Here is a 16512-nt window from a genome sequence, read left to right as displayed (position 1 = left end):
GTTTAAAAGAAGGTCGGGTAACCTGAGTAACCATCCTTGGCTGCGCAACGATCCCGAGGCTCGTAACAAATCAAATGAAGACATCAGCTTTCTCTGGAATGAGAAAGTGGCTGAGGTGTACCAAAAAGTCGAAGTAAGCACTGGGTCAGAATTCAGAGTTTCTTCAGAAAACCTGCTTCTCTTAGAAAGCTTTAAACATAAGAGGTCTCAACAATTGCGTTATCACCTAGGAGTAGCGTGAAGTGAAAAGGAATGCATTGGTTATAAATTTAAGTACACATTTTTTTTAGTTTTCCGAGTTTTAAACTTGGATATACAATATGGTTTAGTATGAGCGCGTCTCTAAATTTTTCACAAAGACGTTCGTCTTGTTTCGTCCATAAAATGCGTTTCGCCATAAAACGTCCATAAATGCGTGTTTGCGCGCGCGCGTGCGTGCGTGCGTGCGTGTGTGTGTGTGTTTGTGTTTGTGTGTGTGTGTGTGTGTGTGCGTGTACGTGCGTGTGTGTGTGTGTGTGCGTGCGTGCGTGCGCGCGCGCGTGTGTGTGTGTGTGTTTTGTAAGCAGACGCAAGCGGAAGGTAAATTACAGGTGTACCTTACCGGTGCTAACTTGTAGGGCAGAAACGTGAAGGCAAACAAAAAGTGTTTGACTGAGACTGAGGACAGCGCAACGAAGTATGGAAAGGAAGCTGACGGGTCTACCGTCATGAGACAGGACGAGAGGAGAATGGGTCGGGGAACAAACACGAGCTAATGATATCGTAGCTAATCAATAATCGATGGTCGCTTACGGTTACAGGGGCGTTACAGGGGCGTCACAGGGTAATGTGAGCGGATAAGATTAGGTTAGGAAGTTGGCGGGATAAGCCGGCACAGCTGTAATTGCACAGGGGTAATTGGACGGATATGAGAGAAGCTTCTGTCCTGCAATGAACGTAATAGGCTTCTTTATAACGTGCTTAAACCACCCCAACAATCGCTAACGTTGTAAAAGCCGTGATCGTGATTAGTGTCATTCAAGAGCGATCTCGTCGCGTTTCGCGTGGCAAACAACATAAGTCCGCATTCAGGAGTAAATGAACATGAAACAATAAAAAAAACAGACCTAACGACGCTTTGTGACTACATGATGGTAAGAAACAGGTGCGTATCGAAATGCTAGTGCAGTACTCGTGTTATAGATCGAAATCAGTGTGTTCGCTCAACCGCGATGTCTTTTTGAGCACTCCGTATGGGTCACTGCAAGTTTTATTGTCCGCAATGGAGCAGCCGTGCTGCATTCTGGGCTGCAAATTTAATTCAGCCGCTGAACCATGTAAACCTTGCTTCCTTCGCCGGCATGGAGTGGAGGGCTGCATCACTGCATGGCTGCAAGCCAATCTCTGGAGTCCGTTTCAGGGCCACGGGTTGTGGTGCAACGCAGTCAGCAGTGCTGTCAGAGTGCATGAACACGCCAGCTGCGTTTACACAGCTACGGTCGGCAGGACTTACTCCCCCATAGTGCTCCCGCCCACAGGGCTTCTGCTCATCGACGCTCACAACACGAGATCAAGAGCCTGACAGGTCTGGGTTCCTAAGACGGAGTACTCTCCCTACCGCGGGGACGAACAACTTCAAGAGGAAAGCCGTGACACGAGAGCTTGGTAACCTAGGTGCGCACCCAACTGGAATATGCTTCATCTATAAGGGCACCTGACCAGAATAACCAGTGCATAAAGTTATCAATGGAAAGCAATGCGGCCGGGCTTCCTTCCAGAAATTGTAAATGCCAATAAAGCATATCTGAATTTAAAATTTGCCAGAGTGGAAGCTTGGGCGAGTTGGTGATGGTTCACTTGCCACATAGCGCTAAAAAGGCCCGCCCTGTGTCTCTCTTGTGTCCGTGTCTTTTTAGCGCTATGCGGCAACTGAATTTAAAAAAAAAATGATAGCCTTCTTCAGCATCAGTTCGGCTCCTGTGCTGGTTACGGAAGTATGTGTTGAACGATAGGACTTCTCACCGGTCTCTTAACACTTCTCTGCGTGAGCCTAAAGTTTTCATAATGACATTACCTTTTGGCGCATCTTGAGGCATGCAAGGGCTTTAATTCACCGGTACTTCGCGCAATAGTACCAGCGTCGTGCAATAGTAGTATCATTTTCGAATCATAATTCTAATGCTATTGCGTGTGTATGTTGGCATGTTTCATTCCATGACGACATTTTTAGCCTGCATTGCTGCGATCAAATGCCGATATTTTTTTGTCATCGTTATATTTTCTTTTTTGTCTGTGTGTGTTTATGTCATTCATTGTGCCCATGTGCATTTCTGTTTTATTCTCAGGTATACTTTTCGTGTGTTCTTATATTTCTGCATTGATTTGTGTATAACACTTTGGTTATTGCCACGAGCTTTTAAATTCTAACATGCCTGAGAGAATGCCCCTAGTGCCTCTAAGTTTGACAAATTAAATAATTAAGTGCGGGTAGATTCATTTATGCACAACTCACAGTTGAAGTCCTCGGAAAAGGTTATTTGTGTAGTGGCCTGGCCAGCGAAATTTTTCTTTTTCGTCCAAGCAAAAGTGTTCTATAGGACCTATATTTCAACAATCTTTCGAAGCGTGCATTGTCACCGCATATTACAGGAAGCAATTGGCCTAGATATTTTCCAGCCAGCTTTCAAGTGTCTCTAAAGGAAGATCCAAAAGAATGAACGTATTTCATAGCAAATGAGCTCACGTGGTTGAGTCTCGGCGAGGCTGAAGAAATGGCGAAAGAAATGTTCGTTGAAACTATAGCTTAGCGTAAGAGAAGCCGTAGTTCCTGGCGCCCTTTACATGCCAGTTCACGCTTATGCGCCTCCAGTGGGTCGCGTTTTCCCTGGACAGCTACTTTATTTAACCTGTTATTCAGCGGATGCAAAACGCTTGCCATGTCACAGCAGCATGAGCTTGAGTGTCGCTGACATTATATAGTGGCCATTAATTTTCATTTTTATTGTGCGGACCGCAAAACGATGCCTTCTATCTTTGTGACGCAAGCATCGCTGTCACTGACGTTGTCATTCTGGCGAATTTCCTTGCACCAAAACTGGTCCACAGAGACATATTTGAAGTGGCCACCTATAGTTTCCAAAGCGGAATCTTTTGCTTTGAGAGAACAGTCAATAGTGCGTCGTTTCTTCCTTTAGAAAGTAGGATGGATTAAATGTCATCGTAACCAGAAAAAGCTCTGTTTTGAAAGTCGAGGTCATCTGTGTTGATGAAACCCGATAGTGATATGAAAAAAAAATTAAACCACACTACTCATCGTGCCGAAGTGAATCAGTAAATGATGTAAATTTATTTAAAAGTCAAAGTCTGCCGTCAGCGAATGCAGTCCTCAGTCCTGGGCGTGCCCATCCATGCTCGCCGGGCCAGGCTACTTTTAAGTTTTAGCGAGGGATGGATCACCGGCTTTTCCATCGAGGCGAGGTCGAGGTCAAGGATGGGTCTATACTCCCGGGATGTTAGGAAACGCCACTCGACGTGATCTAGGTTACATGAGGCCCGCATAAAATGCATTAGAAAAAATATTACACAACAAGGCCAAGTGACTCCCGCTTTGCTCGCAGTTCGCGTCTGTTCACTTTCCCTCCGTATGTTTTGGGCATGCTGTCGATGAAGAAGATCCCGCCACGAAGCTCACCCGAAGGCTCCAGTCGATCTGCGGAAGAGAACATTGATGAATCTAATTTGAGAAGCACAGTAAAATTAGCACACAAATCTTTCTTCGCCCTTGCTGCGACATGCGAGTCCTGAGCGGTAACGTTTGCAAAAAAAAAGCTATTTAAGATCTAGCAGTTTAATAGAAGTGCTGCGTAAAGCGCGAGCAGTAAAAGGTCCTTCACAAAGGAAACTCTATTTACAGATGCACTGCCGAAATCTATCAGAGGCGAACGCATTTAGTGGCCATGTTTTACGTGCGGAAAGGCTAGAAATACAAACTGAATGAAAATTGCCACATGAAGATCTACAGCTCTAGTTTATTCGCGTCCAGCTGCATTTGATAACTAGCTCTCCTATGTGGAATGTGAACCCCAACCGTGCATTTCAACAAAGCCACCCTCAAACTCTTACTGAATTCTCGACAACGAAATTCTCATGTAATTATGATATCTTCTGATATGCGCTCCTCTGCAGCTTGGCTATGGGCACCTCCCTTTTGTTTCAGCAAAAGGCTGGCGTTGTGGCCCTCCTGGTAAATGTTTTACCGCGTCCATTGGGGTTTTATTGTGTATATCTTTACCGACCTTGATGAAAAATGAACGTAAAAAGTAAACGTGTTGATTATACTTTACTTAAGTCATTAAACGAAACCCGCAATGGAAGAGGGGGAGGCACCTGGCACTTGCGTTCATCTATGCATTTGTGCACATGTGACTGCCTGCATTATATTGTCCTGCACCTTTGTAACATTTTCTGCCTGGGTCCGAGATTAGGCGGTGTGTCTAAGGTCCTTGACAAAGTGTTTTTTCATACGCACCCAGTCCCAGAAATCTGCGAAAGGCTTTCTTGTTTTCAGGTTGCGGGAAGCGGGCAATAGCGGTAGTCTTGCGTGGTTTGGGGCTTACGCCGTCGTTTCTATCGATGTGGCCACGAAAGGCAACTGCTTGTAGGAGAAGCGACCTTTCTCAATCTCCAGGGTAAGTCACGGTGTAAGAATGTTATTCTTGCACCGTGGGGTAAGTCCAGAAAACTTGACGGCGCCCAGTACTGTCCTCAGCCTCTGCGGGTGTACTTCGAAACTTTCGGAGAAACAACAACGTCGCCTAGATACACGAGACAGGCTTCTCAACTCAGGCCTGTCAATACCACTCTATTACGCGTTAAAATATTTGGGGTGTGAAACAAAACACGAATGCCGTGGAATTTGGGCTCCTACAGGAGACCAGGGGGATTAAAGCTGTTTTTTCTCTGTTTCTACCGTCGGCTTCAATGTGCCAGCACCCGCTCCTGTGATCCATCGACTGATGTATTTGCCATGGCAGAGTAGGTATTTTCGATCTATGGTAATTAGAAAGTGTCCATCTCCATCGCGCTGTCCAGTCGCTGGCAATTGACGCTTAACCGTCGGGTGATTTTTTTTTTTCACAACGGTAACAAATGATGCCGAAGAGCTCTTCGACGGCTGGATGACTTCACTGCGAAGCACTTCTTCCACTTGGTTCCTATGGCAGGGCGTTCTTGCGGCTACACACGGTAGAGGCTCTGAGGGAGAGATCAGGCGTACTCCACATTTGGCAATCGGCGTTTGTCGGTCCCTTGAAGACGATGAAAAGTGCTGGCTGTAATTTAGAAGAAGGTTATGTATCGAATCGTGTCTGTTCCAGGCCAGTGCTCGGTTTGTGTCGAAGGGAGGCGTGTGGTCGTGGTTAGGCACGTCTTCTGCGCATCGGTCGCAGAGCGTAAAGGCTTTGAGGGAGAGATCAGGCGTACTCCACATTTAGCAATCGGCGTTTGTCGGCCTCTTCAAGAATCGCGTCTGTTCGAGGCCAGTGCTCGGTTCATGTCGAAGGGAGACGTGTGGTCATGGTTAGGCATGTCTTCTTGGCATCGGTCGCAGAGGGTGGTGACACCACGAATGTCCGTAATTCCGTCCACGAAAACAGTTCTCGTTTCTGTGCTGAGACGTCGGTATCCTTCGGTGAAGTTGGATAGAGACACTCCCGTTTGTCCACTTCGAAACGGGCGGACTCTCTTGTAATATCAGGTCTTCGGTCTAAGGTCAACTCCGTTTTTCCCTCCATGATACCCTCGGTTTTCTCTGTACCCCAGATAACATGAGACCAATGACGTTTGACCGGTCAAGCACGCTTACTTATTCATAGATGAGACTGTGGACCACATGATGCTCCAGTGTAGTCTTCGAAGGTGCGGTTTCGTCCGGCGGAAGTGTGATGAGCTTGGATTGAGGGTCGATGACACCTTGACGCTTGGCCAAGAATTTGATATCCAAAAATGCGTCGCGGGAGAACTACTCCTTAACACCGAAGCTGGGAGAGTAGAGAGAGAGAGAGAAAAGGACGGAAAGGCAGGGAGGTTAACCAGGCGATGCCCAGTTGGCTACCCTACACTTGGGGAGGGGAACAAAGGGGAAAAAAGGAAAAAGAGCGGCAAGGAAATGAGTTTTCTAAGTGTCCAGCGACCACCATGTCACAGGGACAGAGGGCGCGCACTGAAAACTTAAAGATTATAGGCGGGAATGCAACCCCGAGTCTTTTAAGAAAGTCAGGAGCGCTTTCACGTTGACAGGTACGCTCTCGGGAAACGATTGAGATGACATAATTATACCCCTGTCAAGCACGCTAGTTAAGCGCACTTACCGGGAGTGCGCTTCGGCATCTCGAAAGACACTTTAGGCTACGCGGTGCTAAACGGGAAAGGCCCCCGCCATTGCGGCTCAGTGGTTACGGCGCTCGGCTACTGGCCCGAAAGACGCGGGTTCGATCCCGGCCGCGGCGGCCGAATTTCGATGCAGACGAAATTCTAGAGGCCCGTGTAACGTGCGATGTCAGTGCACGTTAAAGAATTCGAGGTGGTCGGAATTTCCGAAGACCTTCACTGCGGCGTCCCTCATAGCCCGAGTAGCTTCAGGGCAACTGAAACTGTTTTAGAGTTCGATGAGTTTAAGGTTGCGGAATGTGCAAAATGTGCAGGTAAAGCCCGCGAAATCGTTTTACTCTAGCATTTGAAATGGTGGCGTAATCGCCGAATAAATTCGTCGTGGGCGTTCAGCTTCTCTGAAGTGCACAGCGACGGCCAGAGGCCCCGATAATGACGTCACGTATGACGGCACTAGGTTTCCAGCGAAGAAACGGTTATTCCATGAAAGAAAACCGGCGCCATCGAAGGTGAAGCTCACAATGCATTGTTTGGCGCCATCTGACGACGCACAGCAGCATGCAGGCGTAAGCAGCAGACATCTGAAATTTTGGCAACAATAACGTCACTGCTGAGTTTCCTCGCACTCCTCCAACGTAGTAAGGAGAAGCATAAACATCGTCGAGGTTTTAATCGACGATTATGTCACCATTTTAAATGATAGTGCAAAAATACTTTGCATGCTTTATCTAGGAGCTTGATAGACTCGAATTTTTGAATAACCTCGAATTCAGAAAAAAACACTTCAGCTTCCCTTTCGGGACGTTCAACACCAATAAACCTAAACCTAAGCTAAACGGGAAAGCGAAGTGCACTCTAGTAAAAAAAAAAACAAATGGCGGCAGAAAATGAGTGGAATTTCTGAAGAGGTGGATGGATAAGAAAAAGAACTCATAATAATTGATTGCGTAACGCGATAGCACAAACAAGAAGAGGTTCGTTAAGAAGAACTTCTTGTTGGGCGAGTTGGTGCATACTGTTGATAGTTTGCGCTCTTTCAGTCTCCCTCGTGTTTTTCCTGTGTGTGTCTTTTGTGCGAAATTCGTACCTACAAGAGGAGGTTCAACAGCTTTTAACCATGAAAAAAAAATAGAAATAGAAGAAACGCTAAGACCAGCCAAGGCTATCCATAATTGCGACAATAAATAAGATGACGGCGGGCAGCGATGTTGCATCTGATCTCCTTCCTTTGTTTTCTTGCTTCGGTTGTAGATGTAAGGAACGATTTTTATCTAAAAACAGTGTTATAACACGTATAATAAATCTGTATTGTACTTTTTATGCACTATACATTTGTGCCTTTGAAGCCACTGCTGGCGAGGCTATGCACTCAGCCCTCAAAGCGTGTTCTGTGAACGAACTCCGACATGGGTGCGCACTTTGGCGAGTGCACTTATGTTACGCCGTTTAGCTGTGCTAGAGTGCACTTTTAGAAAATGACACTCTTCGTAAGTGTACTTTATTTTGCGCACTTTACAGGGGAGGGGCATTAGATTGCCTCCTGCGGAGGAGATTTGTGGGCCGCCCCACGTGGTTGTCACCTTGAGCACGCACCGAAGCGTCCACTTTTGATATTGTCCCCGTCTGTGTAAACTAGATCTGTGACAATGGCCATCGATAGCCACTATCAGGTCCCTTATTTTTGTGTTCCTTGCTATCGATCTGCACGTCAGTCTTAGTGTCGTGTCACTGCGTCTTCGAGTGTTGGTACTGGGGCTGAGGAACATGTTTCTAGTTTGGAGGGACAGTGTCACCTCGAATTTCGACCGCGTCGCGGTCAGGCTAATCTTCGTCTTCGTCGTAGTGCATACAGTGTGGCCTTATATCTTCGGCATTGGAGGATATTCGTCGTTTAAGCGCGCAAAAACCAAAGGCCGCCCTTTCTGTTTCCAATAGCAGAGCTGGACTTTCCGGGCGCCAGCTCTGCGTGTCTGGACCATCACTGGCGGAGTTCTAAAACCTTATTACGAATTGCAATAGACGATATTCTATGAATTTCCTCTCTTTATGTTTTCACGTTCGAAGCACCGAGCCGATGTTTCCTTGAGAAGAAAATAATGCATCGATCCTTTGTTTTTTTTTTCTTGTTTCAAGGTCGTTGGACACGTCTTTTAATTTTGCATTTCATGATAGGGGAGACCAGATTTTTCTCGAATTATCATAGGTGCGCGGAACTATTTCTGCTGTATTAGAGGGTATCATAAGGGTTGTAGACGCTTTGTCTGGAGAGCTGACTTGCATATTTAACTGAGCGGGGTTGAAAACGGCCGTGACACCTTCGACGCTGCCGAGTGCAGCTGCTTTTATCCCCGCTGACGGGTTGGATTCTTTGTAGAGAAAAGTCACCGCAATAAAGAGTTTGTTTTGCAATCTTTTCGCTGGGTTTCGGCCTACCAGATTGCTTTGATTATTGCCTTGTTTCCGGTAATACCCCTCCGACGTGGGTCCTTCTCGCGTCGGGGTTTATGAAGCGCAGTAGTTAGTAGTGTCGACCACGGGCTGGCCATGGAACAACACGTACTGACCTACCGCAGCCTATGCTACTTCGACGGCATCCTTCTCTCCATTAGGCTCAACACGTGACGAGGGCGTGTCCACAAGAGCGGGGATGTGAGACTGCGCATAAGTGAACATTATAGGCCACTCTATCCTCGGCAAGGACGTCCTCTGCATAGGGACCCTAGGGAAAGAGAGAAGTATATAACTCCGCAACGACTGTGGCCGAGACACTCTCACATTTGCTGTTGTCGTTGCACAAGTCTAAATAAATCCACCCTTCTTTCGTCCACCACGCAACTTCTCCACTCGACGGCACTCCTGCCCTGGTGGAACGGGCGTCGGCTTGATTCAGGTTTCGTCAAGCCGCTACCCCGAACACCCCGTATCACTCGTATTCCTCCTTCTTCGGCAGAGTGGCAGGCCGCCACGCGTTTGGGCGAAAGGCCCTCAGCGCATGTTTTTCGCCATGGCAACCCTGTTGGTTGCAATGGCGAACTCTCCGCCCTGTGAGCTCAAAGTAAAGAAGGCGTGAGCCGGTACCCTTAGTTCGATTTAATAGCAAAATATACCACACAGAGTAATGATTCCAAGTTTCTAAGAATATTCCTAGCTTGCAGACGGTGTTCGCGCGATAAAGACACTAATTCAGAATATTCCTTAGTGCATCTTTGAATCAATACGGCGGGTATCACTTATGGCTGTGTCACCGACAAGTTGAGGCCATGAAGTTTGGGAAATCCTCTACACATCTGAGGAAAAAATTGGGCGTCTGTAGCCCGGGTGGAGAGAAGGAAGCAGCATACATAACGCTCTGTCTCCGAACCAAAGATAGAACATGAAAGGCCATCCCAGAACAGCGCAAAATCGGGCTTTTATGACGGTCACCACGTGCGCTACCGATAATGCAAAGATCTACGAGAGTGGCCCAGATCGTGAGCACGGTGTTGAAATTTACGTCCTCTCGTATATTATAGCCTGTAACGCTCCCAAGAAAACTTCGCTTTGCGAAGAAGCGGGTGGTGTATGTGGGGAGCACGTGCCTTTCTTCATGAAAAATTAGAAGCGGAATTGAATATAAATGGGTTCCGTTCAGGCCGTTCTATGCAATTTTGAACGAGAAAATCGAGTTATTGAGAAATATAAATCGTTTTTGGTAGTACTTACACTTACAGAGTAACAAAACAATATCCTGGGCCTCGGAGTGGATAATTTTCCTGACGGTCGGAATTAAATTTATACAGAAGAAATATAACACGAACTACCAAACACTCCAACACATTAACCTGATGCCACTGTAGCTTCTGGCGGCAGAACAGCCATTGCATACGGTTTGCCTGTAGCCTAGTTTAGCTGCTTCGGCATATGCTATTAAACGTTCGCGTCTTACGCATTGAGCGTCCCAAATGATTCACTAGAAAGGGATCACTCATCAATGAAAACACGCCTGCTCTAAAACGGGAGAATAATTGTCTCAATTCTGGTCAAGCGGGTTGTGCGCAGAACATAAAACCCATGCCTTCGACCTATACTCCCGATTGTCCTCTGCGTGCGAACTCTTCACTTCAGAGGTAACTGCCGTCGAAATACAAAGGACCTCGATAAAACACGACCCTCTCCTAGCATATCTGTCCAACACACTGTAGCACACTAGCCGAACAGTAAACAAAGCGCAGGTAAGTCTCTTCAAGCTTACGTGTCAGACAACTTAGGGAAACCGCTTACGTGGACGTCATCCTCGTCCAATGCGCCGTTTTGACTCCTCAGATTGCTCGTGGCCCCGAGTTAGACCGTTACTCGTGCGTTGTAAAAGGTTTTAAGAATGCATCATTTGGCCGTCACCCTTTGCGCCCTGTTGTCACCGAGTTGCGGCCTAGCAAGGTATCTGACGCCGCCGGTAGGCTAACTAGAATGCTTTGGTATGCGTCTGCACCTTTCCAGTCCAGATATGAAGAGCAGGACCTTCATTTACGCTTGGCAGGACGCCATATCTTTCGCCGCGTCTTTCGGGTAAGCAGCCGAGCGTCGTAACCACTGAGCCACCGCCGCGGGGCTAGAGCCAAATTTTCGGAAGGGATGGGAATCCTGAGCGTGACCTGCGCCACTTATTTGTACGTTGTTCCAATATATCGCACACGTTGCTAATGGCTTGTGACGGTGCTCTAGATTGGAGCACAGTGGTCACGTCATGCCTACCGTGGGCATGCCCTGACAGGAAGCTCTTTCAGAATAACCAGTCACCCAGGTTATCCAAAGAGGAATGGAAACTACTGTAACGTCTTTTCAAAGGCAGAGTTTTCAATCTCTACTGTACATCATATGCAGTTCTAGATGATGAAACGCGCAGTTGTCACTGTAGCGCACGGCAGTTATTTTGCTTAATGACCCGAAACTTTCGTCTTCAAGCCTATTTGGAACACCGCCAGTGTATCGCCACTTTTCACGTACACTGCGTTTTTGCGTTTGGAAAGAAAGAGAGCGTGCAATGTTAGAAGGAAACTAGTGCTCTTGCGTGCCCAATCCGCTTAAGGCCGAGAAGTGTCATAAACGAATATCGGTCGTTAAACGCTGAGAGCACAGCCTCACCGGCAACGTATTGCTTCAGCTCCAAATCAAAGTGCTCGTCCGGGGAGCGTCCTTTTGCAGCGCCGACTGCAGCAGCCGGAACCACATTCTCGGTTCCCGACCCCTGGGAATCAACGGCGCCTTGGCGAGGGCCGGGAACACCGAACACCGCCGCTTCCATGACGTCCGGATGGCCAAGCAGGAGTTGCTCGATCTCGCTGAGGGATACCATGCTGCCCGAGGAGCGGATCAACATAACCAGCCGGTCCCGCCAGAACAGACAGCCGTTTTCATCGTAGAAACCATAGTCTCCTGCGGAAAAGCCTATGGTTGGACGCGACTACAAATCTGTTCTATAGTTATGTGGGACATTGCGCGTGGGAAACTGGTATACAGTGTGTTCAAGATTACTTTCCGGATTTTTCAGAACTAAATGACAATCAACACGCAAAAGCGTTCTCGTGCGTAGGTTATGCGGCTAGGCGGACACACATTGAGATGATAACTGTTGTCATTATTTGCGTAATACCCGGGGTTAAAAGTGAACCTCAAAGTTACTCCAGTTAAGGTGTTTGTCAATATCGGAAAAAAAGCCGGACGCATTCCTTGACGGCTCCATTTGGTAGAATATTCTTCGCATGAGCCTGTTCCGCCATGTTCGCCTCAATCTCCAACTGAATCTGCATAGCTGCTAATGCAAGGCGCTGACCGGCGAACTCCTCCCGGAACGTCGCAGCTCATGCGAATGAGGTTCTGTGTTCCAGCAACATAGAGCCATTGATTATTCTGATATCCTTTTCCATTCGCTTTCGTAAATTGAAAGAAAAAGAAGGGTGCAAGCAATAGCTACCACACTTTGGACAAATTTAGCACGCGTAAACAGATACATACCTCAAAATTTGGTGGCGTGCATCTCTGAATATGCTCGTGCTAGGAGAATTGTGGAGTCTATAAGAGTTTGCAATGCAGATGTTATGGGGTTGACATTGGGGGAGATAAACACGTTCTCCCCTTTTAACCGCGGCTGACATAGTTCAAAACCGCCCGGACCCCACCCCGTGGTCGCGAGCGCTACCGAGCGCACGGCGACCACGGCGGGCCTTGCTCTACAGGAACAAAGGAACGACACACTGGCTGACACAAGCAAGGCATTTATTGCTGCAACAACAATAACGCCAGCTAGCAACAAAATACATTGAGGAATCGAGGATGTCCGACTCACCAGCACGGTTACGAGCGAATGTTCGCCCACGGTAGGGCAGAGGGAATATCTCCGAGGCCGGACGGGACGAGCTGAGGGGAACATGTTTCCACACGAGGTCACCCGCGGCGAGAGCGGAGCTTTGCGCGTGAACGTCCACACGCTATCCCGGTCCCAGGGGGAACAGAGCCGATTTTGTCCCCGCGCGCGCGCAGCAAAACGCCATCCGTGGCGCTGGTGTCGCTGCGACGCGAGCGCCCTCCCCTGTTATTTAAACACAACTGAGAAGAGTGCGCTGTGGGGGCACAGCTGGGGTACATTGCGGGAAAGCGAACCACGGAGTGGCGAGTGCGTCCCCATAATGTCTAAGCTAACAGCATTGCTTAAAATCCTTACTCATTGCTTTCAGCAAATTAGGTGGTTGTCGGCTGCATGCACCAGCTCGCTTTGTTGCAAGGCCATATAACCTGCGCTCCAAAACTGCTGTCATGCGCTGCTAAATGTCATCTGGTGTTTCTCGTTCCGGCCTGATTTATTTCTGGGTGATGAGCACAAGGAAAAAAGCAGACGAAAATGAGATAGCGGATAGTTATAGCAAGGGCTCAATAAGCCGGTCGTTCATGGCGGTACCCTGAAACACGTCAATATGGAAGAATTGGTATGGTATGGTACGGTATGGTGTGGTATGATATTACATGATATCTAGGGTTTAACGTCCCAAACCTGTACTATCAGCGTCAATTGAAACCCGAACACGCCAATTGAAACGCGAACAGCACAACTCACAGATATTATACTAGGGAGGCAAAATACATGAGCAGCTGATTTTCCCATCGAAGCCGAAAAGACCGCTCTTCTGAAATGTTAATAGCCCACGCCTGTATTTCATCTCCAGCCTCTAATATGCTTGATTTTTTGTGCTCGCGTTTCAGGTCTTTTGTTCGCCTTTCATTTGACGCTGATAGTACATCGGCTGTGATAGGCGCCGTAGGGGAAGGCTTCAGATTAATTTTTACCACGGAAGAAATGGAGGGGGTGCAAAGAGGATGAGGGCGGAAGTCGCCGTTAAGGGGGCGCTGGAGATTATTTTAAACCACCTGTGATTCCTTAACAAGAGCTGAGGTCAGAGAGCACAGTGGCGTTCTTTTCCCCTGAAAACAAGGCTGACGTGGTACTCGATTCCGAAATCTCGTCCTCAGCTTCCTTTGAACAACGTACGTCGAGTAGGAAAAAGTTTGAAAATATTGACCTACGTTAGGGTAGTGGCGGTGCACTGTAACTATAAGAAACTGGAAACAAAATATAGAAATTTAAACTCGCCAGTGCGCATCCAGCCGTCATCGGTGAAATCGCCGCAGTTTTAGCCGGCTTGTGTGCATAACCGAGCATGAACATTTCCGAGTGCACCAGAATTTCTCCGAGCTCCATCGGTCCCAGCACATCACCAGTATCAATGCTGCGTACCTGGAAGGAAGAAAGGAAGCACACTCACAAGCGAGTAGGCGCTGTTGGTAGGGCCAGCTGTACAAGCACGCACTTTGGAGGTGGATTACAGCATTCTGCACTACGAGCAGCGTTAGACACCACGTTGAACACCAATGTGCTCTGTGAACTGTGCACATCGTCACTACTTGTTACTCGACCAGAAGGAAACAAGCACGGAATGAATCAGTTTCAAAGCAGGGAACGGCTGCGCGAGTCAGCAGTGTGCTTACAGTCTGCAAAAAATATGAACTATATTTGCAACTGCAACTGCATAAAAACGACATCAAAACGTTTCCTAGGAATGTCATGCGGTATGTCTAAATTTAAAACTGGACACAAAGGTTTTCTGGAGCTTCGTGACCGCATTTTGTAGCTTGGGAATCAAATATCATTGTTCTCAAGGTTAAACTAGTTCGACAGCGCTAACCGTGCCAGACTATGCTGCAGCTGGCCACGGAAAGCTTCCAGGGTAGGCATTTGCGACAGCTTATTTATGAAGCCTGCTCTGTTTGGACGCAGCACTTCCTTTCTGGTGCCATCTCTAAATGATTCAAATTTTTCGTGCAGGAGGCAGTATGCCTGTCATCATAACCTGCATAATTTGGCGAGACAGAGATGAAGCTTTTGTTGCGTAGTTTGGATAGAGTACCGTGATTATTGTGCTAAATGATGCCTGAACAGTGACAGTACTCTGAGCCAGCATGGTAGAATTAAGACTATTTGGTTTTTGCATGGAATGTGGAACCAGTGCGTATAATAAGCACTTGACATTTCAAGTGGAGCTTACCATCCTAAAGGTGAACTGTTTCTTTGAAAGGTGTCATAGCGGTAGAAAAATGGACTTGGGCCAGTTATGGTCTATACTGAGCACCAACATCAAATGTACACATTTTATTTTGCATTTAACTGCCACTCAAAATTGGTTGCAACGACTGGAATCAAATTTGGAACCCATATTAGTCAGCCTAGTGCGCAAGCCTCTACCGCCACGGCCAATGAATGAGCATTTGTCTATGCTTAAGGAATCTTGCGTGGTCTAAAAAATGAGTAAGCTCGCTAAACATAACTGGACACAAACATTTGCTATGAGAGCCTGTCTCTACACCTTTGCATGTATTTTATAGTACTATAGAGAAGAAGACGGGCCGAGCCGCATTGCCATCGCTCCGGGCGAGACCCTGCTCAGGTTGACCGATGGCGGACTAGCACTGTTTCTCCACTGCTTCCGTGGTCCTCAGTGTCACCAAATAAACCACTGTTACAGTACGTAATTATATGGCTTGCATTCCCTGAGTTTCACTTTGCTACCCAATGGGTTTTTTTTATGTTCTTCACGTCAGCAGCGCATGCTATGTTTGATCAGGGATAGCAATTTTTGTTTCTCAAGATCATGTCTGCAGTCTTGATCGATATGCATACGAGTATGTTGGGATAGACTATACATCGGCAGTCTTCGAGGAGCCTTCGCCATTAACACGATGCTGTCGAAGCATTTGAGCTATCAGGGGTATCTGTAGTTGCAAGAATCGCTTGGGCGACCCTGGTTTCTACGATGCGCCAATTAAATTTTTATACTCGTACGGATGTGGGGTATTCGATGCAGCAACAATCACTTGGCCCACCGTGCTTCTTGAAATGCTCCTATTGTCAAATTTTTCTTTTCGTGCGGGTGTTGGATGTATTCTGCTGCGGCAATCGCTTGGGCAACAGTGGTTCGTGCAATGCGCATATTGTTTATTTTTTGGTTTCGGTGCGGGTGTGGGGCTATGCTGCCGCAAGAATCGCTTAGACCACCCTGGTTCCTGCAATGCGCCTATTGCTTAATTTTTGTACTGGTGCGGATGTAGGGTATTTGTTGCTGCAACAATCACTTGGCCCACTGTGGTTCTTAAAATGCTCCTCTTGTTAAATTTTTCTTTTCGTGCGGGTGTTTGGTATATTTTGCTGCGACAATCGCTTGGGCGACCATGGTTTCTGTAATACGCCTATTCTGAAAATTTTGTTTTGGTGCGCTTCTGGGCTTATGTTGCAGCAACAATCGCACGGGCGACCGTGGTTGCTGCAATGCGCCTATGTCGAGTATTCACGATAAGCAACGTAAGAAAGCCATAAGTGTACCTTACCTTTATTCTTGTGCCAGGCACTGGAAAGCCCATGGCGTTGGGCGGATGAATGAAGCCATCAGGTGGAACGGCTATCGCGTTACCAGCTTCGCTCAAGCCGTACGCGTTCCTGAACTCTACCAGGTTGGGGCAGGCTGTAGGGAGTTCTTCTGCCAGGCCTTGCTTTGGAGTTGCACCCACGGATGTAATGCTTTGCACCGAGGGCAATGTGGACTTCGCCACCGCGAGCTGATGCAT

The 16512-nt window shown here is 47.5% G+C and overlaps 1 protein-coding gene across 1 annotated transcript in view; it reads right to left on the bottom strand.

Moving 5' to 3' along the window:
* LOC149361886 (luciferin 4-monooxygenase-like) overlaps positions 1-16512 on the bottom strand; it is a 26700-nt gene extending 10188 nt beyond the window's left edge. The window contains exons 1-4 of the mRNA XM_089568175.1: positions 16276-16512; positions 14050-14131; positions 11488-11778; positions 3612-3688 (exon numbers count right to left, since the gene is read on the bottom strand). Coding sequence (XP_089424301.1) covers positions 3612-3688; positions 11488-11778; positions 14050-14131; positions 16276-16512 — 687 coding nt within the window. The remainder of the gene's footprint in view (positions 1-3611; positions 3689-11487; positions 11779-14049; positions 14132-16275) is intronic.

Source organism: Amblyomma mixtum, chromosome 2, assembly GCF_055824585.1.
Source record: "Amblyomma mixtum isolate Tamu chromosome 2, ASM5582458v1, whole genome shotgun sequence".
NCBI classification, from domain to species: domain Eukaryota; kingdom Metazoa; phylum Arthropoda; class Arachnida; order Ixodida; family Ixodidae; genus Amblyomma; species Amblyomma mixtum.
This window is presented reverse-complemented; position numbering and strand designations above follow the sequence as displayed.